The sequence below is a fragment of the Mytilus californianus genome, unplaced genomic scaffold (genome assembly GCF_021869535.1).
Source record: "Mytilus californianus isolate M0D057914Y unplaced genomic scaffold, xbMytCali1.0.p SCAF_5, whole genome shotgun sequence".
Lineage (NCBI taxonomy): Eukaryota > Metazoa > Mollusca > Bivalvia > Mytilida > Mytilidae > Mytilus > Mytilus californianus.
In genome coordinates, this window is record NW_026262701.1 from 99,227,199 (window position 1) to 99,254,234 (window position 27,036).

The 27,036-nt window shown below is 32.6% G+C and overlaps 1 protein-coding gene and 1 long non-coding RNA gene across 2 annotated transcripts; one reads left to right on the forward strand and one right to left on the reverse strand.

Moving 5' to 3' along the window:
- The first annotated feature begins 12 nt into the window (after positions 1-12).
- On the forward strand, positions 13-25,416 carry LOC127700398 (ganglioside-induced differentiation-associated protein 1-like). Its single transcript, XM_052203846.1, has 5 exons — positions 13-117; positions 6,680-6,875; positions 7,654-7,827; positions 10,310-10,510; positions 23,053-25,416. The coding sequence occupies exons 1-5, from the start codon at positions 49-51 to the stop codon at positions 23,376-23,378; spliced, it is 966 nt and encodes a 321-aa protein (XP_052059806.1). The 5' UTR covers positions 13-48; the 3' UTR covers positions 23,379-25,416.
- Positions 19,434-19,842, reverse strand: LOC127700403 (uncharacterized). Its single transcript, XR_007981569.1, has 2 exons — positions 19,718-19,842; positions 19,434-19,570 (listed from the first exon to the last, which is right to left on the reverse strand). It is a non-coding gene; the product is annotated as an uncharacterized LOC127700403 (long non-coding RNA).
- Positions 25,417-27,036: the final 1,620 nt, after the last annotated feature.

Here is a 27,036-nt window from a genome sequence, read left to right on the forward strand (position 1 = left end):
ACCATTTTTACCTTCCTGTGAAAAACTTTGTTGCTGAAGGTCTGCACAATGACACAAATTGGAGTGAAAAAGAAATTTACCCTGTTTTACTTCCCCACATCATTTTCATCTCAAAAGGTTAAGTTTCACAAACTTAATGATGTAGATTATTTTATTCAGAGCTTCTTCAAATAATGACAAGCTATTGATAAAAAAATTTGAATGGGTCACCTTATGCATATGTGTATATATGTCTCTGCCTTATGTCATTTTTTTTTCTCCTCTCAAAAATTCCATACTAAAGTTCAAGTCAAATAAGCTTTATGTAAAGTCATCAACATAAATAAGAATACAACATATATTGAGCTTTAGAATCAACATAAACATTCATGCAAATTATCATGCAATAGGCTATTTCTCGAATCATATCTTTAACCGGAAAAGATCGTCAAATACGCAGTCCTTATATGAAGTCATTTACCAGATAGAAGGCACACTTGTATCCCTGCACTATTACAGTCTGAAGCATTTTCAGGATCATCATTCTGTAGGGTATTCTAGAAATAATCTATGTTCCTTAAGTATGTAATCTCAATTCCTGTACAACTAAAGGGAGGGTGACCGTCTAATTAGATTTTAATTTCCCGAATATTTTGTGGGGTATAGCATCAAACTTTTACACCTGTTCACTGAACCAGGGCTTCCAAAATTATTTTTAGCCAGCCGGACATTTTATATATTATCCCGATTTTAAGACTAAATAAACAAAAGGCATTTATGGTATTCAGTTGCCGAGTTGGCCATCCCAATGATTGACATTAAAAAAAAACGATATTAAACTTTCTTTGATTCAAATTTGAAGTTCTGACGTAAACTGTTAAATTGGCAGTGTTTCATTTGAAGTGTGCAACATCCGCGTACTTATATCTGCCTTAGACTCTTTATTTGTGCAAAATAACGTCAAAAACTTTACTTTCGTTTTTGAATCTAATACCGCATGTTATCTTGACAATGGTAAAACATGGACCAGAGACGGATACGTAAATTCTGTGTACGTTTGCAAAGCATGAATGAGTGTACGTAGCTCTTTCTGCATTATTTTCTTTCTACGTTATTTCTTCAAGAAAATATTCGAAATAAACGTGAGATAAAGGTATCAATGACAATTAAAGCATTTTTTGAAGAAATTTAAGGATGCATAATTCAATTTCACACCTGCGCAAATGCGCACACGTGTACTAGATCAAACAGAGACATGTCTGGTTCAAACAACGTGGTTATGACGATTTTTCATTTTCACCTTTTTAGCTCACCTGGCCCAAAGGCCAAGTGAGCTTTTCTCATCACTTTGCGTCCGTCGTCCGTTGTCGGCGTTAACTTTTTACATTTTGAACTTCTTCTAGAGAACCACTGAATGGAATGAAACCAAACATGGCATGAATGTTCCTTATGAGGTGCTGACAAAGTGTTGTTACTATGAAGCTGATCCATAATCCAAGATGGCAGCCAGCAGGGGACTTAGTTTAACATTGGACCCTATGGGAAATACATACAAATGTCTTCTTTTAGAGAACCATTGAATGGAATGAAACCAAACATGGCAAGAATGTTCCTTATGAGGTGCTGACCAAGTGTTGTTACTTTGAAGCTGATCCATCATCCAAGATGGCAGCCAGCGGGGGACTTAGTTTAACATAGGACCCTATGGGAAATACATACAAATGTCTTCTGTTTGAGAACCACTGAATGCAATGAAACCAAACATGGCATGAATGTTCCTTATGCGGTGCTGACCAAGTGTTGTTACTATGAAGCCGATCCATAATCTAAGATGGCCGCCAGCGGAGGACTTAGTTTAACATAGGACCCTATGAGAAATACGTACAAATGTTTTCTTTTAGAGAACCATTGAATGAAATGAAACCAAACATGGCATGTTCCTTTTGAGGTGCTGACCAAGTGTTGTTACTTTGAAGCTGATCCTTCATCCATGATGGCTGCCAGATGGGGACAATGTTTAACAAAGGACCCTATGGACAATACATACAAATGTCTTCTTTTAGAGAACCACATACTGAATGGATTGAAACCAAACATGGCATGAATGTTCCTTATGAGGTGCTGACTAAGTTTTGTTACTTTGAAGCTGATCCTTCATCCATGATGGCTGCCAATGGGGGGACTTCCTTTAACATAAGACCCTATGGGAAATACATACGAATGCTTCTTCTAGAGGTGCACTGAATGGAATGAAACCAAAACATGGCATAAATGTTTCTTATGAGGTGCTGATTAAGTGTTGCTACTTTGTTGCCGATTTACTGTTCAGGATGGCCACCAGGATTTTTTATTAAATTACAGGACCAATATTAAACCAAATTTGGCCTCACTCATTATTAGGGTATCTGTTATGATTTTAATCTATTTTTACATGATTTCCAAATTCAAAGTAGAATCAGGTGAGCGACACAGGCTCTTGAGAGCCTCTAGTTAATTTTTTCATCAAATCATATTTGTAAACGTATTTCTGATAATTTTAATCTTTTTGACTAAATTAATTAGATGCAAACCGCTGAAATGTAAGAAAATAACTTTGAATAGACCGATCAATGTCCGGTTCAAAATAGTTTACCTGTCATCTGAACAGGTAAATTTCAGCTGTTCGACAACTAATTAGCCTTGATTAAAATGAGAAGGTATTAAAGTAGGGGTTGTTTTGATAGTACTTAATGATCATGTCACTTTTATGACCGGAAATGTGTGGCTGTTAAACATGTTAAAGGCAAAAGGTTGTTTCAAAAAGATTGCGAATTATGTTAAAATGACCGTCTCTTAAGAAAGCCTTGAAAACTAAAAAGTAGATGACCATTTCATGCTTTGCCCAGCCGGACTTTTACCAGACATTATACAAATGTCCGGAATATATGACCGTTTTGGAAGCCTTGCACTCAACATGTGTTTGAAGTGACAATGCCTACATTTTTGTCACATGGTGATGGAAGTAACATGACAGAATTAACTAACTATCGTATCTCAGAACTGCCGTATTATGTACAGAATAGCACCAATATCGTCGATGATTGCAAGTTCGTGACATTTGGGGATTTCCACTTTACTCATGAAGTCATGCATAAGTATTTATCATTGACAACGTGCTACTTCAAAAAAATTTAACCTGATATTTTTCATTGCATTTCCACTCAGATTTGCATGAAAAAGAGAATTTTGTGTATGTTCCTGCATAATATTTGTTTAAACATCTGTTTCCACTATTACTATGTTATTCCACAGTAGAATTATAGAATTCTTGGGGAAATCCCTTCAGCAATGTTAATATGAGGCAGGTGTTACCTTAAAAAAGTCCTTTGAAAGAGGACAAAGTCCGTATAAATTTTTTTTTACTTTGTTTTGTTTGCTATAAAATTGTACGTTGAATAAGCTCCAGACTAATTTTAAAATGTAAGGAATTTATTTTAATTATTAAACTGGAAGTATTCTGTCGGTAATCAAAAACAACAAATTTCGGGAAACAATATGATGTTCCTTCCTATATTTTACTCAAAGTCTCGTGACAAATGAGGCGAAAGAAAGAAAGAGATTTCTGTCATTGTCTGTACAAATGCAGGAAACTGAAAAAGTTAGAAAAAAAAGTTAAAGATTTTGAGTTCATTAGTAAGAAACAAAACCATTGGAATATTTAGTCGTAAAGAGTAAATTAATCCTATGTCAATGTATGTCATAGATTGCAATTTGAAAGAAAAAATACTTTGTTGCATTATAGACATTTTGTGCATTGTTATAGTTATCTTAAACGTTATTTAAGGGTTTAATTCTGGACTTTCCTATTGACCATTGGAAGTCACATGTAAAAATTAGAATAATTGCTGTAAGGACATGAAGGAGAATAAAAATGCTAGTAAGTCCCAATTTCTCTTTTTTTCAAGATATTTAATTGTTATTTGATCTCAAATTTATTATGTAATGTTCAAATAAATAATATAGTAGGTCTGACCAGACCTATATATTTTTTTACATGCGCAAAAACCACAGTCCAAGACAAAAGTCTTGAACTTACAAACTTGTCTACTTATTTTACGGAATTGGGTCACATTACGAAACAAAGACAGATTGACCATGTTTCTGAAGCTATTCATCAATTAAGTGTATCAGACTATTTGCAAATAAGTAAAGAATATTAACATTCACAGCGGATAATAATTGCTCCAAGGTTGTGATTTTTGTTCGTTTCGAGTTAGGGTAACAAACTTCCAATCATCAAGGATACACATTGTAATATGAGGTAGGTGCTACCTGTTGAGCACCCAAAGGTTGAGGGTGCATATTTGTTTTGCATGTCATCATACTTTTTAGTGATCAGATATATACAAATTTGGTTGAAATCAGTAACCTGAAATAATCAGTTATTATATTCAGCTGCTCTATGATGGCTTCGTAAACACCTAATGGCCTAGTCAGTGACAAATCATCAATTAATCATTCAAAACTAGCTCAGGGATTACCTATCTGGTCAACATTAGAGTACCTGTTGATTGCTCCCTTATCCAAAGAGGGCCAATCAAAATACTGCATTAGTGCCAGGTTTTTAATGTAGAAAGTATTCAGGCCAGCTTGAGTGGGTGAGTTGATCATGGGGAGGGACTGAATTATTTAGGTTAGGTAATCATATGCTCCTTGGATACAATTCTACGGGAAATTGTTTGCTACTCAGATGCAAATCTAGGTAAATTGTATGCTCCTTTATGATATATTTTTATTTTATGAAAAATATCGAAATTAATGATAAAATTTACCATTTATGTTTCCTTCAGGAGCATACATTGTATTAGTCTCGGGTACAGAGGATGAAACACAAACATATAAATCTTACGAAGCACATTTAAAACATGCAAGCATAAGCAGTAAAGTAAAGCACAATAAAACCATTAACATTGGTTGTTGGTGAATGTGTTCTTGAAGAACACAGGCCAACAAAACTTTAGATGCCAACTGTGAAATTTGGTAATTTTGTCTTCTTATCATTATATCTCCTTGGGATTCTGAAACACTTATATTAACATCATACAACAATTACTTTTGCACTGTCATGACTGTAATGTCAAAATCTTTAGATTTTTACACCATTATTCAAAGTACAAAATGTATGTGCCAAAAAATGGTGAAGATGTGTGGAGTAATATTTCTATTTCTGAGACAACAAAAGTTGGAACTGCTGCACCTACATACAAACCAATGAAAGTATTAAAATAAAATCAATATAAATGGACACAAGAAAAAAGTTATAAAAAATCCTATAAACACTTTCTTGATTCATCATGTTCATGAGCTTCTTTGTGCAGATCAAAAAATTAAGAAGCGCCCTTGTATGATCTGTTGGGCACCTTCTTTCTGCTTTAAGATATTATGAGATACAAGTGTGGGTACTGTAACTTAGCATGACAACATGTCCATTAAAATCAAGCAATTCTTACAATTTCTAAATATATGAATCATTGAATAAAAATTACCAAGTTAGCCTTTTTCAAATGATTTTAACTGGATTCCCGAAGGAAAAATCGGTTATTAATTTGGGGATGTACGGCGGGCGGCTGTCAAACAGCGAAAAGTGATACTTAGAGCGTTACCCGCGTAATAACTTGATAAGGCTTTGACAAAGTCTTTTCAAATTTAGAAATGTTGTTTCCTGTGACTAAATGAAGGTCAAGTTCAATTTTCACTATTTTAGCTTTTATTGTTGTTGAGTTGTAGACCTTTCAATAGCGAAAAAGTGATACTTAGAGCGTTGTCCGTTTCAATAACTTGATAACGCTTCGGCGAAATCTTTTAAAATGTAGATATATTGTTTCCTGTGACTAAATAAAGGTCAACTTCAATTTTCACGATTTTAGCTTTTATCGTTGTTGAGTTGTAGACCTTTAAGTAGCGAAAAGTGATACTTATACCGTTGTCTGTGCTGTTTCACCAGTCCCAGGTTAGGGGAGGGTTAAGCACTCACAAACATGTTTAACCCGCCACATTCTTTATGTGCCTGTCCCAAGTCAGGAACCTGTAGTTCAGTGGTTGTTGTTTGTTCATGTCAGTCATATTTGTTTTTCGTAAATTGTTTTGTTATAAATTTAGCTGTTAGTGTTCGCAATTGAATTGTTTCATATTTCTTATGTCCGGGCCTTTTATAGCCGACTATACGGTATTGGTTTTTCTCATTGTTGAAGGCTGTATGGTTGCCTGTAAATGTCGCCACCAATTTCAATGTATAGTAGTTATACATTAACCAAAAAATAAAAGATCAGTTTATGTGTAAAACTTTAATGTTTCATTGTACTAAATGGTGTTCTTAAGTTGCTTAAATCCACTTCATTTGGAAAGTTGTCTCACTGGCAATCTTACCATATCTCCTTATTTTATATTCTTTGTGAACCAAAAAACAATTTATTTGTATTCATTTTAAGAACATATTTCAATTATTTTTTTATCAGTGTTCAAATAACATAATCCATAATTTTATTGGTTCTAAAACCTTAGTCAATCAAATCCCTCTATCCCTACATTACATACATTTATTATCCATTGACCTTGACTGGTGTTTTAGTGTAAGTGGAGGCAATTGTTTACCTAGGAATAATTTTAATGCATAATGACAATAATAATCAATAAAATAAGTAATATTTTATTGTCTTCTCAGGTTCTTCTTGCATTCTATGAAAAAGAGGTTCCATTCAAACCAAAGCTGGTGAGTCTGTTTTCTGGACAACACAATGCTCCTTGGTATGTAAAATTAAATCCAGAAGGTGTCCATGTACCAGTTTTACAAGATGAGGATAACATCATTACAGAACCAGAAAAGATAATAAAGTATATTGATACAGCCTATCCAGCCGGTGAGAATAAGTAATATCTAGTAGCACCACTATTGTTAGATAAATTTTCATTGGTTGTTTATTTTTACATGTATATGATTTAGTGAAGTCTAAAATAAATCTGCTTGGATCTGTCAGCATCATGGCAAGCCTTCATCATTAAATTTTTTTTAGTTCTTGACAAAAAGATATTGTTACATCTTCCAGCAGAGGTTTACTAACATTAAACTTAAGCAGTTTAGTCCTAGTCTGTAGAATTAATGTTATTAGGTTTAAATGTATTCAGTATATTCATCTTTAATTTCTATCTACTTTATCAAATATGGCACCTTTCAATAGTTTTGACTATGATCACAACTAACAAATCACTTCCAGTGTGACCTTGGATGTAGGAATTTTCTGGCCACTAGTCCATCAACTGATGAATTAAGGAGAAATTGAATAATTGTCAATTACAACCAATCACAAGAATATAGAAGACTGAGGTTTACATTCATTTGAATGTTTTATATGTCTTTCATACTTTCAAAGAACCAGAACATTGATTCTGGTCTTCTCTCAATAGAATTGTTACATTCATGATTTATGGCAGTTTTTGAGGTCAAGCAACTTGAACAAGGTTATGCTACATGAAAAAAAATATAGATACTTAATAACTTTAACTTAGGCAGATTTCATCATTTTTATAAAACAAAAAACTTTGAAATATGTAATTATAACCTTTCGGATATGAGACAAAAGTATATGGGATATTTTATTCAATATTACCAGTAATTTACTTTATTATATAATTAAACAGAAGGTCCACTGTTAGTTCCTGGTGGAGAATCTGAATTAGGAAAAAAAGTAGCATCACTTCAGAGAAAATTAGACAGCATTCAAATGGATATAATTACGTATGGTATAATATATCATCCACATTTGTCAGAATCTGGTTGTCAGATCCCTGGAGCTACACAGAGGAGTATGAGAGGTAAGCTGACATTGATAATGGTTGGTAATCTATATGATAGTGTTTGTAAATGTAAAACACACAATACAAAACCTGTTTGAAGACATAGATAATGATTGGTAGTGTATATTATTACAATACAAAACCTTCATAGTCCAGCTATCAACAGTATTTCCTCCATAGTTGCTATAAAACCCCTAAACACAAGTAAAATTTGATTTTGACTCATTTCAGATTTGTGGTTACTTAGATATGTCATTACATAATGTTGAAAAAGACAAGTTTGAGAATTCAGTTAATATTTCAGGATGAAATTATTTGATTATTAACACAATTCAAGAAATGTAATAACACATTTTACTCTTGACTCTTGTCCTTTGAGAGTTATGCTCTTAATATTATTGCAATGGCAATTACACCTTTCTCAGAATGAGTTTGAGTTTACCTGTCCTTTTAAGTTTTGGAAAAGTGTACTGTCCCATTGAATAGTATAGTAGCTATTGTTCTCTGTGGAGTTCATTCAATGGGAACTTTAAATGAGTTTCTCCTTGAAAAAAACATAAAGATTCTGGGAAAGATTTGATTGCCTGTTCAATAATTGGGAAAATAGAAAACTTCAAGCCAAGTCCAAACCACATTTCTGAATGACTAAGTTTTTGATGAACCCTATCATATATTTTGGTTGAGATATCTGGATCAAAAAACACATTCTTTTTTTTAAAACCACATGGTAGAGTGCTGGATTCAATCCATGATCAGTTAAAAGTAAATACTTTATTTTAAAAAAAGTTTGTGTTTTGTATTTGAAACTTGTATACTGGTATGCTGTGTCACCCTTAGATACACAGTATTTGGGAGTTAGAGCAAAAAAGACTGGTAAGCTACTAACTTGTAAACCCTTTTAGCTAATCAAAAATACAAAAATACATGTGCATTATCAGAATGTATGTCACATATAAGATTTGAATCTGTAGCTTAAAGGGCAAGGTTTCAAACTTACTGTAGTTGAAAGTTTCATACACTAGGTCAATTTGTCGAAACGAATCTTTTCTGCTTTATATCATATTACCCTTTTGATTTGATTTATGATACTTCTTATAATTGTTCACAGCTACCTAAGGGTATGTGATTTGATTTGATTTTTGGTGTTTTAACGCCACTTTTAAGCACCGCTTTTGGGCTATTTCGTGGCGGCCAGTTTTTATTGGTGGAGGAAGCCGGAGTGCCTGGAGAAAACCACCGACCTTCGATAGGAAAACTGACAATTCTAGTCAATTAAGATTGGAGTCCAGGGCACCTGCACGAGCGGGGTTTCGAACTCACAACCTCAGTGTTGACTGGCTAGTGATTACAGTAGTAACTACTTAGGCTACTCGGCCACCGAGGCCCCTCCTAAGGGTATGTCATGAAAATCTTAAGCTATAAGGTCATGGTTATGAATTCTCTTTTATCCCCACCTATTTCTTATTTTTCCTGCCACCTGTAGTTCTCATCAGATTTTAATCAAATTCTTAACTGACATAGGTTTACATTAGCAAGACTTGGACAAATCAAATTTCAGGACCATTTGATTATTGTTGAGGGACTTATGCTCCTTTTAAATGTAAATAATGTCTACATTTTTGTCTCGCCTGTGACGAAAGTCGCGGAAAGCATGACATAGGGATTGCTTTTCCAGCAATGGCGTCAACAATTGTTATGTTTTCTGCTTAAGTTAGTTTGATAGAAACTACTTGTGATAGATCATTGATATTTATTATGAAGTTGCATTACTATCAGTGCATATCAGTTTGATGACTATTTTGGGGCCCTGCCCGCTATGTCATAGTCCAGTGACTTAATTAATTAACAAGTTTCAATGTTAAGTTTTTTGCTAAAGTTAGTTTGATAGGATCTACTTGTGATAGATCAATGATATTTTGTATTCCTATCTGTACGTATTAGTTTGACGATTATTTTCAGGCCCTGCTCTCTAGATAATGGTCCAGCGACTGAATTAATAAACCATGTTGCTGTCCATCAGCTTGTCTTTTTCTGAATTTTATGCTGACAGGCAAGACATTTCTCTGTGTCAACAGTTTATTTATAAGAGTTTGATAAAATTTACATCAAAAGTTTACACCAGCAATATCTCAGATAAATTAAAAACTCAAGGACAGGATTATTTTGAAAGGCACTTATACCCCTCAGATATGAATATAATATGGAAAGTCTATATTGTAAGAGCTGATTTCCCAATTTGTCTGTCATTTCTGATTAAAACCTTGGATATAAATATATAAAAAATCTAGCAAGAATTGTATTAAGGGAGCACTCACAAGTCCTGAAACAAGGATGGACGGGCGTACACCCAGAAATGTATGTCCCCAGCATGGAATTGGTACGAACAAATAAGCAGGGCTCAAATGAAAAGTTCTCAATCTCAAAGGTTTCCAGTTCTAGCCTTAAAATAAAGTTATCACTTTTGTTTCTAAAATCAGTTGTCATATTTTTTCTCTTTCAGAAAATTTTGCAAAGAGATTAAGAGTTTTAACCCATTTAGCTGCTAAACACCCAGCTTTGCGAGATGCCTACCTCACTAAAAGTCAGACAGCTGCACAGAAGTTTGATATAATCACGGATGCAGTTCAGGTTCAACAACATTTAGAAGACCTTATAGTAATAATGGGAGAAGTAGAAACACAACTGAAAACAATAAAAGAATGTAAGTAACAGGCATGGGGTAATAGTAATCAGTATTCAGTAATCTTATTCAGCTCTTATTGATTACATGTTATAATGTAATTGCAGTGCATGTAATCAGTAATCATTTAATTTCTGATTACAAGTAATTGTAATTTAACTGATTACAATGCAAAAAACAGGTGTAATCATGATGACTTTTAGATTACTTTTAGATTACACTCATACCATTACTTGTGTTGATTACAAATTTTGTATAATTAATTTGTTTATGATATAGAAGCATGAATAAAAAAATAATCAACTAGTATTCTTTGACACATTCCCTGTTTCCATTCGCAATTTTATTTTAGTATTTACTAAGATTTAGCAGTTAAGATATCATAGTGATGACCATCTTTGATCGTAGATAATTTGATTAATTTGTTTGTCTTGCCTGTGACAACAATCACAGAATGTGAGACATAGGGATGCCAATCAGGCAGTTAGGTTAACAATTTGTACAAAGATTTATATTTCAAAAGGTAGAACGCCTGGTTACTACTTAGCTTGTATTCAGATGCCTTATGTTACAAAGCTTCCATCTGTCAAATGTCCACTGTCCTTTATGGTTTTTCACAATTCAGCAACTGCTTAAAAAACTTTTGTTTTGGTTTTTTGTCACATGAATTTTTATTTATTACCAAATGAGGTCTTGTTATGGTATACTGTTGTCCGTCTGTCCGTCCATCCATCATCAACATGTCGGACATTAACTCAAAAACGCTTAAACCAATTTGCATGAAACTTTGGTGAATTGTTTATATCTATTGAAGTGAGCTCCCTTTCGTTTTTTATAAATTTTAGATTTTATGTTTCCGAGTTTTGTGGTTTTATTCATTACAAAAAGTGGGGTTTTCAAGTTTTCGGACAATAACTCAAAAACACTTTCACCAATTTGCAAGAAACTTTGTTGAATTGTTTATATATATTGACATGGGCTCTGTTTCGATTTTTATACATTTTAGATTTAACATTTACTAGTTATGGGGTTTTATTCATTAAAAAAGGGTGATTTTCGAGTTTTCAGACAATAACTCAAAAATGCTTTCAGCAGTTTTCATGAAACTTTGGTGAATTGTTTATATCTATTTTTGTAAGCTTCCATTCTATTTTTATAAATTTTAGATTTTACGTTTCCGAGTTATGGGATTTTATTCATAAAAAAGGGGGGATCTTCAAGTTTTGGGACAATATCCTTAAAGTGCTTTGAGCAGTTTTCATTAAACTTTGGTGACTGATTTATATCTATTAAGATAACCTCCCTTTAGTTTTTTATAAATTTCTGATATGACATTGAGAAGTTATTGAACTTTATTCTTTGAAAACGCGACGGACGTATCATGCACTCATGGGGCAGCTGTTTATTCAAGTTGCTCCACATCAGGGTCCAAAATTGAACTTTGTTTGATATCAACAAAAATTGAATGGTAGGGGTTTTTGTTATGCTGAATAGTTGATCAATTTCATTTGTTGGGGTTTTTTTTACATTAAGAGTTACCTCCCTTACAATGTTTGAGCTTATTATTTTAAGCCATATCTTTGAGGTGATATGCAAAGTTAAAATGTTACTGAGAATTTGCTGGTTTAGATATATTAATTTTAGTGATTATTGTGCATGCATTGTTCTAATTTTAAGATTGTTAAAACGTATCCCAACCACTTTGAATTACAATCCCATAAACCACAATTACCAATTCATGCCACAATTTTATCCCATAATATTATCCTATTTTGCCAAAAAATCAAAAAAAATCTTCAGTTCATTATAATATAATTCTATTGTCCTTAGAACTTTGATATAAATTTATTCTGCATTTCGTTTCCACTACATCATTCATTCCTAAAATTGCTAAATTATCAATATTAATTTCTAAATGCTAACAGTTTAACAATGTCAAGAAAAATTAATTTCCTCCCCTTTACCATCACCTAAAGTCTAAAAACATCAATCATTACCTGATGACAAATACACCTCAATTACCATACACATTCATCTGTACCCCACTTGTAGCAATATTCAAACAACAAAAAATTATTAATTAATTTAATAAAAGGTTTCCTACCAATAACAGCTAAAACATTATTCCTTTATGGAGCATTTTAAAAACTTAGCCAATATTGTCCATTAAGAGATAAATAAATTCTGTGTCAGGAACCTATGCTGTGTCAAATATTTAATCACAATCCCAATTCAGAGCTGTATCAAGCTTGAATTTAGTGTCCATACTTGCCCCAACTGTTCAAGGTTTAACCTCTGTGGTCGTATCAAGCTGCGTCCCGCTAAGCATTTTATTTTTGTTATCATTGTAAAAAGGCAGAGTACTTAACAACAGCATTCTAATGCAATACATAATGTTAATTCCTGAATTCCTTAGCAGACTCCCTTTTTAAATACTGTAAAATCAGAAATTATTGCGTGCATTTATTATTGCGATTTTGTCATTTTAGACTTAAATGTGATTTTAATTTTTACGATTTTGAGAAAAATCCTTTTTAGTTCATATGAAATATTTCAAAATGCGAGTTTAAATTGTTGCGTTTACAACTCTGTCGCATTTGTTGCAATAATAAAAACCTCGCAATAATTTCTGAATTTACAGTAATCATGTACACTAAGAAGAGAATGCTTAAACTTGAAACAGCATTGAAGGAAACAGATACTACACTGTATAAGTAGTAGGTCAATTACATAAGGTGTATTGAAATGATTGTAAGTTGTACATGTCTGTCTGACATTATAGTTCATTGGTCAATACTTTTAATGCTTTCTTAGATACTATAAGCAATAGGTCAACTATACTTACTTAATGGTACGTTTGCAAGGTTTACATGTCTGTCTAACAGGGTTCATCTGACCTTGACTTTATTTTCATGCTTCATTGATCAATTTTAAGTAGTGTGATGAGGTCTTTTTCTCAAATACTATAAAAAAATAGGTCAACTATATCTGATATATGGAATCATTGAATGGTGTACATGTCGGTCTGTCGGGGTTCATCTGACCTTGACTAAATTTTCATGGTTCATTGGTTAAGTTCAAGTATTTTTTATGCCCCCGCCGTAGCGGAGGGGGCATTAAGTTTTACCCTTGTCCGTCCGTACATCCCAAACTTGGTTTCCATTCTCTAACTTTCATTTGCCTTAACCAAATGTTATGAAACTCATACAAAATGCTTACTACCACAAAACACAGATCAAGTTTGAATTTTGGTGGCATCACTTAACTGTTCTAGAGTTATGCCCCTTTGCAAATGGAAAAATTGCTGAATATTTCGTTTCCGTTCTCTAACTTTATTTTGCCTCAACCAAATGTTATGAAACTTATACACAATGCTTATTACCACAAAACAGACCAAGTTTGAATTTTGGTGGCGTCACTTTAACCATTCTAGAGTTATGCCCCTTTACCAATGGAAAAATTGCTGAATTTTTCGTTTCTGTTCTCTAATTTTAGTTTGCCTCAACCAAATGTTATGAAACTTATACACAATGCTTATTACCACAAAACAAAAATCCAGTTTGAATTTTGGTTGCGTCACTTTAACCATTCTAGAGTTATGCCCCTTTACATATGGAAAAATTGCTGAATTTTTCGTTTCCGTTCTCTAACTTTAGTTTGCCTCAACCAAATGTTATGAAACTTATGCACAATGCTTATTACCACAAAACTCAGATCAAGTTCAAATTTGGGTAGCGTCACTTTTACAGTTCTTGAGTTATATCCCTTAATAACGTTATATGCAAGCGGGGGCATCATCTATGTCCCATGGACACATTCCCCATTTATTTGAGATCATTAATCAGACTGTTGGGTTTTTTCCTTTGAATTGTTTTTTAATTAGTCATGTTGAGGCCTTTTATAGCTGACTATATGGTATAGGTTTTTGATAATTTTTTAAGGCTGTACTTGACCTAGATATCAGTTGCTTAAATCCGCTGCATTTGGATGGTTGTCTCATTGGTAATCATACCACATCTCCTTTATATAGAACTACAGTTCAACCAGGGCCTGGTGTCCTATGGACACAGATTCTTGTTCAAATCTTATACATGTGTTTATGTCAAATATACAGCAATCGAAAGTCAAAATTATTCAAAAGACATCTAGAGGGCAACATAGAGTCTTAAAACTCATATCAATAGTCAAATGTCTATTAAATATGTCATCTCTAAATTGCACAGAATCTAGACAAAATTAAAACAGAAATAATCAAAGATCTGCCTTAAAATCCCAATTTTTCAAATAAAGAAAATCATTTAGATATAACATAAGACAACTACTGACCTGGTTCCTGACTTAGGATAGGCAGATGAATATGTGACTAAGTTATAAGATAAGACTACTGACCTGGTTCCTGACTTAGGATAGGCAGATGAATATGTGACTAAGTTATAAGATAAGACTACTGACCTGGTTCCTGACTTAGGATAGGCAGATGAATATGTGACTAAGTTATAAGATAAGACTACTGACCTGGTTCCTGACTTAGGATAGGCAGATGAATATGTGACTAAGTTATAAGATAAGACTACTGACCTGGTTCCTGACTTAGGATAGGCAGATGAATATGTGACTAAGTTATAAGATAAGACTACTGACCTGGTTCCTGACTTAGGATAGGCAGATGAATATGTGACTAAGTTATAAGATAAGACTACTGACCTGGTTCCTGACTTAGGATAGGCAGATGAATATGTGACTAAGTTATAAGATAAGACTACTGACCTGGTTCCTGACTTAGGATAGGCAGATGAATATGTGACTAAGTTATAAGATAAGACTACTGACCTGGTTCCTGACTTAGGATAGGCAGATGAATATGTGACTAAGTTATATTATTTTTATGTGAACTCAACATGGACCCTGTTTAATTTCGATCAGTAGGTTAATTAAAGATACAATAAAAACAATATAGGAAAAGCATTAAACTCTAAAGTAACAGTATAATAGATAACAAAAACACAAAGTAATTAACCAATTATACCATCTGTACCGGTAGGAATTCTTAAAGTTACTGAAAGCAAGCTAAAAGTATTTAACATGCTGATAAGAAATAATGCCATCCTACACATGATATCATTATTTTGCTGCACTTCATAGAAGTTTTTATACAGCATCCTCATAAACAGTACTGGAAGACATGATATTATGCAATGAAGAGAACTAACTATACAGAAAAACAAAAGAAATAATTAAGTATTGGTTCAAACTATAAATTAGTGAATTGATGTATTATTATGTACATGTTCAGTAGACTATTAAACATGTTTTTTTATGTTTTTTTGTTTTAATGCCCAAGGACAAGGCAGGCATTATGTTTTTCTGGTCTGTTCCATCTGTTTGTGGTTCATTTTTCCTTCTGTCTGTTTTGTCAGGTTTAAAGTGTTGGTTTAAGGTAGTTTACCATGAAGTTGTGGTCACATTAATTTGAACTTAGTTCACATGTTCATTATGATTTAAATATTTGAGGATATATGCCAAATTAGGGTTTGGACCCAGATTTCACAGTTCACTGAACATAGAAATGTGATAGTGCAAGTGCCACCATGGGCACATTTTGTTTGTTTCTGTCAAGAAAGGGAGATAACTGCTGTTGACTTGGGTATCTAAATATAAGAAAGAGTTCATCAAAGTGGTTATTTCTTGTTACATTCTGAAAAAAATTAAAAATTGAGCTTTTATTCAAATGAAGTCATATTTACATGTGTGTATTCCAAACATTTTAAGAATTTAAACGAGCTTTTCATTGCATGTTTGGAGAGTGCCATACTCCTAGCACTAAGAAGATTGATTGATTCATTGTTGTTTGAATAATGTCCAGTCGCAAATATTTCATTCATGTTCAGCTCTAAATGACCCTCCAGCATCATTTGTTTTAGAGAGGGCTCAATGGAGGCCAATGCTGTTGCTTAATTTAACTACTATACTCTCCATATATCATGTGACAGACAAAATTTGTTTTCCGTTTGTGTCCCATTTTGTGCCCCTTTATCATTTCGTGTTCATTTTAGATATCCATTTCACTCTCGCGTTCGTTGCTGTAGCTTGAAATAGTCAGGACACTTTAAATTGTCATATATTGTTGATATACCATTGTATTTTAGAATATCTGTGTAGCTCTAGATTAATTAGAAAAATTACTTATATGTAAATTTTGACATGTCAGTAATTTAAAATTTGTGGAACCATTTCAGCTGACATTTGCGCTATGTTAGCAATCATTTCTATTATCATGATTATTAGTATCCTGTAGACCTTTAAAGGTCACAACTTGTAAAGAAAACAACCAATTTAAAATTTTAAGAATTCAATTGATTTAAAAATGTGAAATAAATGTTTTTTAGATTTCTATTGACTAGATATAAGAAGATGTGGTATGAGTGCAAATGAGACAACTCTCCATCCAAGTCTTAATTTGTAAAAGTAAACCATTATAGGTTAAATATACGGCCTTCAACACAGAGCCTTGGCTCACCAAACAGCAAGCTATAATGGGCCCCAAAAATGACTAGTGTAAAACCATTCAAACAGGAAAGCCAACGATTAAATCGATATAAAAAACGAGAAACGAGAAACACTTATGAACCACATCAACAAACAACAACCACTGAACAACAACTAGATATGAATTAAAAGAGATGTGGGTGAATATCAATGAGACAGGGCAAAGGGGCATTTAAAGGTCAACTTGAGGTCTCCTTAAAAAATGTCTTGTTGGGTTGCAGTCACTTTGATGGTCACACCATATTTCCATTCACTTATTTAAAATTGCATGTTTTTAATTTTCACTCAAACTTTTAATGTATGTTAAGCCATACCAAAAAAACACTTTTATTTGCATAAATATTTTTAAGAAATATCAATTTATTAATTTTCCTTGAAAAAATGCCTCAATTCTTTAAAAACAATTAACGGCAGCTAACTCATAAAAATAAGAATGACATAGACTTGAATTCATTGTGGATTTATGTATTTTAATAGGCATTGCTACTTTAATAACAAATATTATGTAAATATTTCTACCACTGTGTCCTTTTTTATTGGAAATTTAGAAACATTGAAAAGTTGTTTTGTAGTCTTTATTTTCGAATTAATGAGAGATTTTGTATTTCTGATATTTATCTATGATAGAATCACCAAGGCTGCAAGCCATCATATCTGTATTAAATGCCATTTGTAGATGAAGTATGATAAATAGAATTCCAATATTAAGCAGGAAATGTCAATTGTGTCTCTGTCGACCTAGTAAATGTAAAATATCAAACAAATATTCAGTGTACTAAATGTATCATATAACTTATTTAATCAATATTAAATGTAGACAATTTTTGTCGAGCCTGCGACTTTTGTCGCAGAAAGCTCGACATAGGGATAGCGATCCTACGGCGGCGGCGGCGGCGTTAGCTAACTTCTTAAAAGCTTTATATTTTAGAAGATGGAAGACCTGGATGCTTCATACTTTGTATATGGATGCCTCATGTTACGAAGTTTCCGTCAGTCACATGTCCAATGTCCTTGACCTCATTTTCATGGTTCAGTGACTACTTGAAAAAAAAGTTCAGATTTTTGTCGAGCCTTCGACTTTTGTCGAAAAAGCGAGACATAGCGATCCTACATTCCGTCGGCGTCGTCGTCGTTGTCGTCGGCGGCGTCCACAAATATTCACTCTGTGGTTAAAGTTTTTGAAATTTTAATAACTTTCTTACACTATCCTGGATTTCTACCAAACTTGGACAGAAGCTTGTTTATGATCATAAGATAATATTCAAAAGTAAATTTTGTAAAAAAAAAATTCCATTTTTTCCGTATTTTACTTATAAATGGACTTAGTTTTTCTGCCAAGAAACATTACATTCACTCTGTGGTTAAAGTTTTTGAAATTTTAATAACTTTCTTAAACTATCCTGGATTTCTACCAAACTTGGACAGAAGCTTGTTTATGATCATAAGATAATATTCAAAAGTAAATTTTGTAAAAAAAAAATTCCATTTTTTCCGTATTTTACTTATAAATGGACTTAGTTTTTCTGCCAAGAAACATTACATTCACTCTGTGGTTAAAGTTTTTGAAATTTTAATAACTTTCTTAAACTATCCTGGATTTCTACCAAACTTGGAAAGAAGCTTGTTTATGATCAAAAGAAAGTATCCAGAAGTAAATTTTGTAAAAAAAAAATTCCATTTTTTCCGTATTTTACTTATAAGTGGACTTAGTTTTTCTGCCATGAAACATTACATTCACTCTGTGGTTAAAGTTTTTGAAATTTTAATAACTTTCTTAAACTATCCTGGATTTCTACCAAACTTGGAAAGAAGCTTGTTTATGATCAAAAGATAGTATCCAGAAGTAAATTTTGTAAAAAAGTAAAAAAAAAATCCATTTTTTCCGTATTTTACTTATAAATGGACTTAGTTTTTCTTCCAGTTAACATTACATACAGTCTGCACTTTAAGTTTTTAAAACATTTATTAGATTCATAAACTATCCTGGATTTTTACCAAACTTGGACAGAAGCTACTTACAATCAAAAGATAGTATAGAGAGGAATATTTTTATTAATTTTTTTCCTCATTTTTGTTGAGCCTGTGATTAACAGCAAAAGTAGGCGAGACACTGGGTTCCGCGGAACCCTTACAAATTTTTTGTAATGTTAAATTCTCTCTTATTATAAGTAATAGGATAACTATATTTGGTATGTGCGTACCTTGCAAGGTCCTCATGCCCGTCAGACAGTTTTCACTTGACCTCGACCTCATTTCATGGGTCAGTGAACAAGGTTAAGTTTTCGTGGTCAAGTCCATATCTCAGATACTATAAGCAATAGGTCTAGTATATTCGGTGTATGAAAGGACTGTAAGGTGTACATGTCCAACTGGCAGGTGTCATCTGACCTTGACCTCATTTTCATGGTTCAGTGGTTATAGTTAAGTTTTTGTGTTTTGGTCTGTTTTTCTTATACTGTATGCAATAGGTCTACTATATTTGGTGTATGGAATGATTGTAAGGTGTACATGTCTAGCTGGCAGGTGTCATCTGACCTTGACCTCATTTTCAAAGTTCAGTGATCAAAGTTAAGTTTTTGAGTTTTGGTCTTTCTTTCTAATACTGCATGCAATAGGTCAGCTATATTTGGTGTATGGAATGATTGTAAGGTGTACCTGTCTAGCTGGCAGGTGTCATCTTACCTTGACCTCATTTTCATGGTTCAGTGGTCAAAGTTAAGTTTTTGAGTTTTGGTCTTTTTTTCTAATACTATATGCAATAGTTCAACTATATTTGGTGTATGGAAATATTTTATGATCTATATGTCAGTGACGCAGGTTTTATTTGACCTTGACCTCATTTTCAAGGTTCATTGCTCAGTGTTCAGTTTTTGTGTTTTCGTCTGTTTTTCTTAAACTATAAGCAATAGGTCAACTATATTTGTTGTATGGAAGAATTGTTAGCTGTACATTCCTGCCTAGCATGGTTCATCTGACCTTGACCTCATTTTCATGGTTCATTGGTCAATGTTTAGTTTACTTGGTTAATGTTAAGTTTATGTGACAGTTGTAATAAAGCTTTATATTTAGGACTATCAACATAATATCAATGATTAGTAAAGAAGGCGAGACATTTCAGCGTGTGCACTCTTGTTTATAAGTATTTTGTACTATTTGTTCATGGGTATATTTCTTTTTTTCCAAATAGAAAATTAAAAAGAAAGGCACGCATTGAATTAAAAGAAGACATAATTTCCTTTGTTTTTGAAATAACATGTTGGAAATTCAGATTCATGTATATATATTATGGGAATTTTTAAGTATGAAAAAATGGTAAATGGAAATTTCCTTAGACTTCCTTGATGATAAGATTTATGAAATACTGGTTTTTAAAGGTCATCTGCAACATTTATAGATATGCTCTTTTAAGGGGATTTCCACCAGTTACAAGTGAGACAATCAATATAATATCATGTTTACTATGTCTTCTCCAAAGTATGTCCCCCATTTTTCCATACCATTTTTCTGCTATTTTAAATAAAGCAAAGAACATGAGATATGCATTATAATTATAAAGATAAATTGTTTAACATAGTTACAGTAACTTATCTTCCCTGAAGCCCTCATATTTAATACAAGCAAAACACATCAGTATTCAATTAATGATTATATAGTTGAAGGTGTCATCTGTAAAGATAAAACAGTTTGAGAGGTTCATGTGATAAAATTAATAAAAAATTATATCAAACAAGCTTAATATAGTTGACAGTAGATAGTATGAACTTTTATGACTATGTCATGTACTTCTTGATGTTTTGTTTTAAAGAAAAAGTGTTTTGCATTTTTGACATATTTTGTATGGTAGTCAATTCCATAGAACTGATCAAGAATAAACTAAAAATTTCTGAAATAACTCAACTTTTGGCTTGTGAATTATCAGATTACCTTGAGTAACACTTCTCAAAGAGTAAGGACTATTGTGTGGTATCTGTTAAAACTTTTGAGCTAGGTATACTATAGCGGTGCTTTCTTCTGCTCCAATGTATATCATGTACATACCAGATAATAGTTAAGGTATTTAATTCTATTTTCAATTGTCTTTCACTCAATTTCTTTAATTGTCTTGCCTTGACAGAGTCAAAAGGCGAGACATAGGTATGCTGTTTCTGGCGTCGGCGGCGACGGTGATGGCGTCAACAATGTATTAGTTTGTGATTAGGTCTAGTTCATGGTGAACCACTAGTGGTAGGTCAATGATATTTGGTATGCAGTCGTATTAGCATTGGCACATCTCATTACCTTGGAGATTATTTGGCCCCGCCCCCTTAGTCAAGGTCTATTGACTTTGAAACTTTTCATAGTTTACATGTATTAGTTTGTGATTAGGTCAATTTATGGGGAACCACTAGTGGTAGGTCAATAATATTTGGTATGCAGTTGTATAAGCATTGGCATATCTCATTTCCATGGAGATTATTTGGCTCCGCCCCCTTAGTCAAGGTCTATAGACTTTGAAAATTTTGCTAAGTTAACATGTATTAGTTTGTGATTAGGTCAGTTCAAGGGAACCATTAGTGGTAGGCCAATGTTAATTGGTGTTCAGTTGTTTAAGCATTAGCACATCTCATTTCTACGGAGAATATTTGGCCCCGCCCGTCAGTCATGGTCTATTTACTTTGAAACTTTTGCTTAGTTTACATGTATTAGTTTGTGATTAGATCAGTTTAAGATGAACTGCTAATGTTAAGTCAATGATATTTGGTATGCAAATTTATTGGCATTTGCAAGTAACGTTTCCATGGAGTTTATATAGCCCCACCCCTGATCATGGTTCATTGACTTTTAAACTTTTACATAGTTTACAAGTTAATGTTTGTGTTTAGGTTTGTTTAAAGGGAACGACTTATAATAAGTCAATGGTATTTGGTATGCAGTTGTATTAGCATTGGCACATCTCATTCCATGGAGATTGTTTAGCCATGTACCTTCAGTCATGGTTCATCGACTTTGAATATTTGCATTACTTACATGTTAAAGTATTGCTATTTTAATTTCAACATTTGCAAAAAGACGAGACATATCTCTGTGATAACAGTTTATTAAGGGTTCAGATAGAGATAAAGAATATGTACTTTAAATTAACCTTGCTGATCATTTTTTAAGTTTTAATTTTCTTGTTAACCCCTCTTTTTTTTCATTCACATTCTCATTATTTGTTAAATAATTGAAAGTTACAATGTTATATTTGTCAAACTGAATTCTTTCAAAAAAAGGTATCAGTTGATATGTTCTAACACCATTACTAACAAATATTTTAATTTAATAGCATTTTGAATAAGGGACTTCTTTGTAAAATATATTGGTTTATCTGATGCTGTCAGTGCACATGGTTCTGCTACTACATTTTGGTACCATGTTATCTGAGATATTATTATGAAGTGTCTTTTGTTGAAGACAGAAAGTTGAGGTCTTGATGTCTTTTGGGTAACTGTCTCATTAAACTATACCCCACATACTTTTCGTTTATTCATATTTATGAATTATCAATCTTTAAAATAAGAAATAACCAGATCATGAATCTCTTTAGTTTAAATTTACAGTAAATGATACCTTAACTGTATTTTGTCTATGTATTGATTTGAAGGAAAATATGACAGTGTTCAATTTATCGTGTTCTCTGGAACTTTTCATGGCTCAATGATTCACATTTTAGGTCTAAGAAAAGTTCATAATCTAAGTGATAACCTGTCATCTAATTTTTACATCATTTTTTAGTATTTCAATATTTTAGGAATTCCAGTATGTCAATAACTATGAGTAAAAGGTCAACTTTATGGTTTTAAAAAATTCTTTGTGAGGCTAATAGTCAGTCAGACATGTGATAGTTGGCCTTGACCTCAGTGTGTTCTTATACATGCATAATCGTTTCACTGGTATGGTATTTCTGTGCATTCAACGTTTTTTTTTTGTTTGAAAGATTTTGCAATGAATATTGGCACAAACAAACCTTGCTGATGTTGATTTTTTGTCTATTTCAGCAAATAATACCTTTGAAGATGACCTGTGGCTTTTTGGTCCCATGTATACAGCTGCAGACATAAGCCTTACAGTTTTACTTATCAGATTTACATTACTTGGGATGGATACACTTTACTTTCCTAGTAAAACATGTCCTTACACTCACAATTATTTTAAGCAAGTTCAAAAACGATCATCTTATGTTAAATTACAGAAAGAAATTTCTAATCTACGTTTGACCTTGTTATGGGAGAATTTTAAAATGGCATCACCTTACATTGGCAGTTTAGCCAGTGCATGTGTTATAGGTGGTGTTATATATTGGCTGTATAATAAATATAAATGATTATAGATTTTAATTAAGTGTTGTAACCAAAGATCAAGGTCACCAAATGTTGTCATTATTTATTCATTATAATGAGGCAATTCTGTTCAATAACAGGACACACACAGTCTGAGAGACATATTCAATAGAAGTAAAATTCAATATTTCTATGTTTGTTTGGAAAGTTTCATATATGGATGATCTGATGTACATTTAAAAGATTTTCCAAATAAATAGCAAGAAACTCTTTAATCATGTATAGAGAAAAAAAGAAAATTCCACAAAACTTATAATTGATATAGCATATTTAGAGGTAAATAGTACAGTTCATCTTAGTGACAGGGAAGACAGAAGTAGGGTAAACAAGGGTCCTAGTGTAAAACTAATTTTGGTCGAGAGAAGAGGTGAAGGCATGGTGAAGTAGGAGTAAAGGAGGAGGGGATTGGAGTAAGAGCATGGTGAGTTAGAATTAAAGGGGGATGGGATTGTAGTAAGAGCATTGTGAAGTAGGATTAAAGGGGGAGGGAATTAGAGTAAGAGCATGATTTTAAGTAGGAGTAAGAAGGAAGTGGATTGGAGTAAGGGCATGGTGAAGTATAATTAAAGGGGAGGTGATTGGAGTAAATACATGGTGAAGTAGGAGTAGGGTTTGGAGTAAGGGGATGGTGAAATAGGAGTTAAGGGGGAGGGGATAGGAGTTAGGGCATGGTGAAGTTGATTAAAGGAGGGTAATAGTGAAGTAGAGGTAGCAACTACCATACATCCCTGCTTGCGTCTCAAATATACTTGTAAGATGATTAAAGTATATTCTTGTAAAGGTATTAGTTGCCCAATTGACATGATTTAGATTCCATGTAATTCATAAAGGCTAAATGTTAACAATTATTGCTGATGAATATTTGATGTGTTTATATTTGACAAATTTTTCAACACCTTCAAAATTAAAATGTTAATTGATAGATTTAAGTGTAAACTAGATTTATCAAAATTATTATCAGACTCGTATCTGATGATCCCATCAACATGTTTTTCTCTATGAATACTAGTATGGATTCATTGTTATTAATGGGGTAACAGTTTTCATGGATTTCATAGGTAAAAGTTATCTAGGAATTTGAGAGTTTAACCAAATACAACTTTTCTATAGGCTTTGTCCTGAATTTTTTTAAAACACAAAATCAAGTAACCATGAAATTACAATTTTTTTATAACCCATGAAAATTGATACCCAAGAAAATGAATGAATCCACAGTATGTGGTAACAGTTACAAGAATCTCCTTTCAAAGTGTCACTTGATAACTTCTCACTTATCAAGTAGCTGTGACTGAAAAATGAAAATTTGACATAAAATTCCTTATTAAGTCCTGTGAAAGATCAGGGACTACAGTCACAACACTTAACTCAGTACTGGGAGTATAAGATTTGTGCTAGAAACACCAAATCCAGTATTTAGATTGGATGAATTCTGAGTCTGAGTATGAAAATCATACTCCAAATTTTTATGAGCGCAAAGCCGGATATATGTAGTTGCCAATGACATCTTTAAAGCTTTAAAATTTTGAAAATGATACTGTTATGATCTTTTTTTCCCCTTTTGAATCTTGCACATAGAGATTAATTAACCTTGTCATCTGGTAAAAGTTTAGACATTTTTACCAAGAGTGAAAAAACATGAAGCTTTCATAGAAAAAAAAAATGCCAAATTCAGAGATATATAAAAAAAATTATGTACTTTTTGTATCTTGATCTTTGGTGTAAAACTTTAGTCAGGTTGTGCAAAGTATTTATTCTAATTTATTCCTTATTATGTGTTGTAGTATTACATGCAGGTCATGCCATCCATTGTAAGATGAGTTAATGATTTGAGTTGAGCACTCCTTACAAAAAAAACTTTTGTTTTGATTGAGAACATGAGAAGGCATGTAATTTTTCTCATGTGTGATTATTGATTATTAGCTTAGATGATGTCACTTTGTATTGCATTTGGCTTTAAGAGTCCAAAAAATCCACTGCCATCATGAAATTTTTTAGATTTTTAGAATAAAAATTTTTTCTCAGTCTGCTTTTATAACTTCTTTAAAAAATGCACCTTTATTGCTTTTTTCTTCATCATCCTTTTTTGTGTGTCTGTTATGGATTATCAAGCCACACTTGTCATATTTTGACAGTAGAGAGAAACTTAAAAAATATTCCAAATTTTTATTATAGGAATGACATGATATATTTTTAAACTGAGCTCAAACAAATAACAAAGTTTCTTTTTGATAATTTATTTCTAATTAAAGAATGACTGTAAATTCAGAAATTATTGCGAGGTTTTTATTAATGCGAATAATGCGACAAGGTAAATATCGCAATAATAAGAACTCGCATTTTGATACCTAAAACATAGATCTGTATGTAGATTTTTCTGAAATCGCAATAATTAAACTCACATTCTTGTCCATTTTTGAAAAATCGCAATAATAAATGCATGCAATAATTTCTGAATTTACAATAATATGATTTCTGTATCATTAACATGCAAGGTTAATACGAAAATCAGACAGATATAGGATACGAAGAAAGAGGAGCATAACCCTTATAACAATGATTAAAGGAGATCTGAGGTAATAATTAAGAAGACAGCAACCAAACAATACAAAGAATCCAAAAATCTATCTAGAGCTGAACAGGAAAGGTCCTTACATTTCTATCTGTAAAGGGGTTTACTGGTAACCAAATGATACAATCATATCTAGTTGTCAATGGCATCTTTTGATATAAAAATAAGGAGATATGGTATGATTGCCAATGAGACAACTATCCACCACAATTCAAATGAAGTGGATGTAAGCAATTATAGGCAACCGTACGGTCTGAATGATGAGAAAAACCATACCGTATAGTTGGCTATAAAAGGCCCTGACATGAAAAATATGAAACAATTCAATAGAGAAAATTATCAGCCTAAATCATAACAAAATAATTTACGAAAAACAAATATGATGGATATGAACCAATTACAGCTGCTGTACTACAGGCTCCTCCTGACTTAGGACAGTCACATATAGAATGTGGAGGGGTTATACATGTTTGAAGGTCCTCAAAGCTTGTTATTTAAAAAATATGCAAAATCTATGACCATTAGTTATATTAGAGATAGATCGTGTAAAAAGGGACACTTGTAGAAAAATCCTTTATAAATTTCATAGGGGGGGGGGGGGGGGGGGAATGCATCATGAAAACTACTGCACAATGTTAGAATTTATGTGGACATGTTTTTAGATACAGATTGAACAATTATCCTATGTTTTAAACCCAGCCTTAATTTTATGAAGAAACAGATTATATTTAAATGAAGTTAAGTCTGAGTAACTAAAGATGTTTATTAATTCTAGGACCACTTTTAGTTTGGACTGGGAGCGTTTCAACTTATTCTTTTTTAATATACTTTTTCTTCTATGTGCCTCAGAAATAAGGTTAGGAATATAAAAGAAAGGAAAATAAATAAGAAATTGATTAGAAACCATTAAATTCGATCAAATAGTTGATCTTGAGTTATTCATTAAGATTGCATATTTACATTGTGTTTCATGCTCTGATGACTGGTTTAAAGTCATTATCTTGATTCTTTTGTCATCATAGTAATTTAAACCTGGTATCAGGGCATTAAAGAGAATGTAAACATATTCCTAA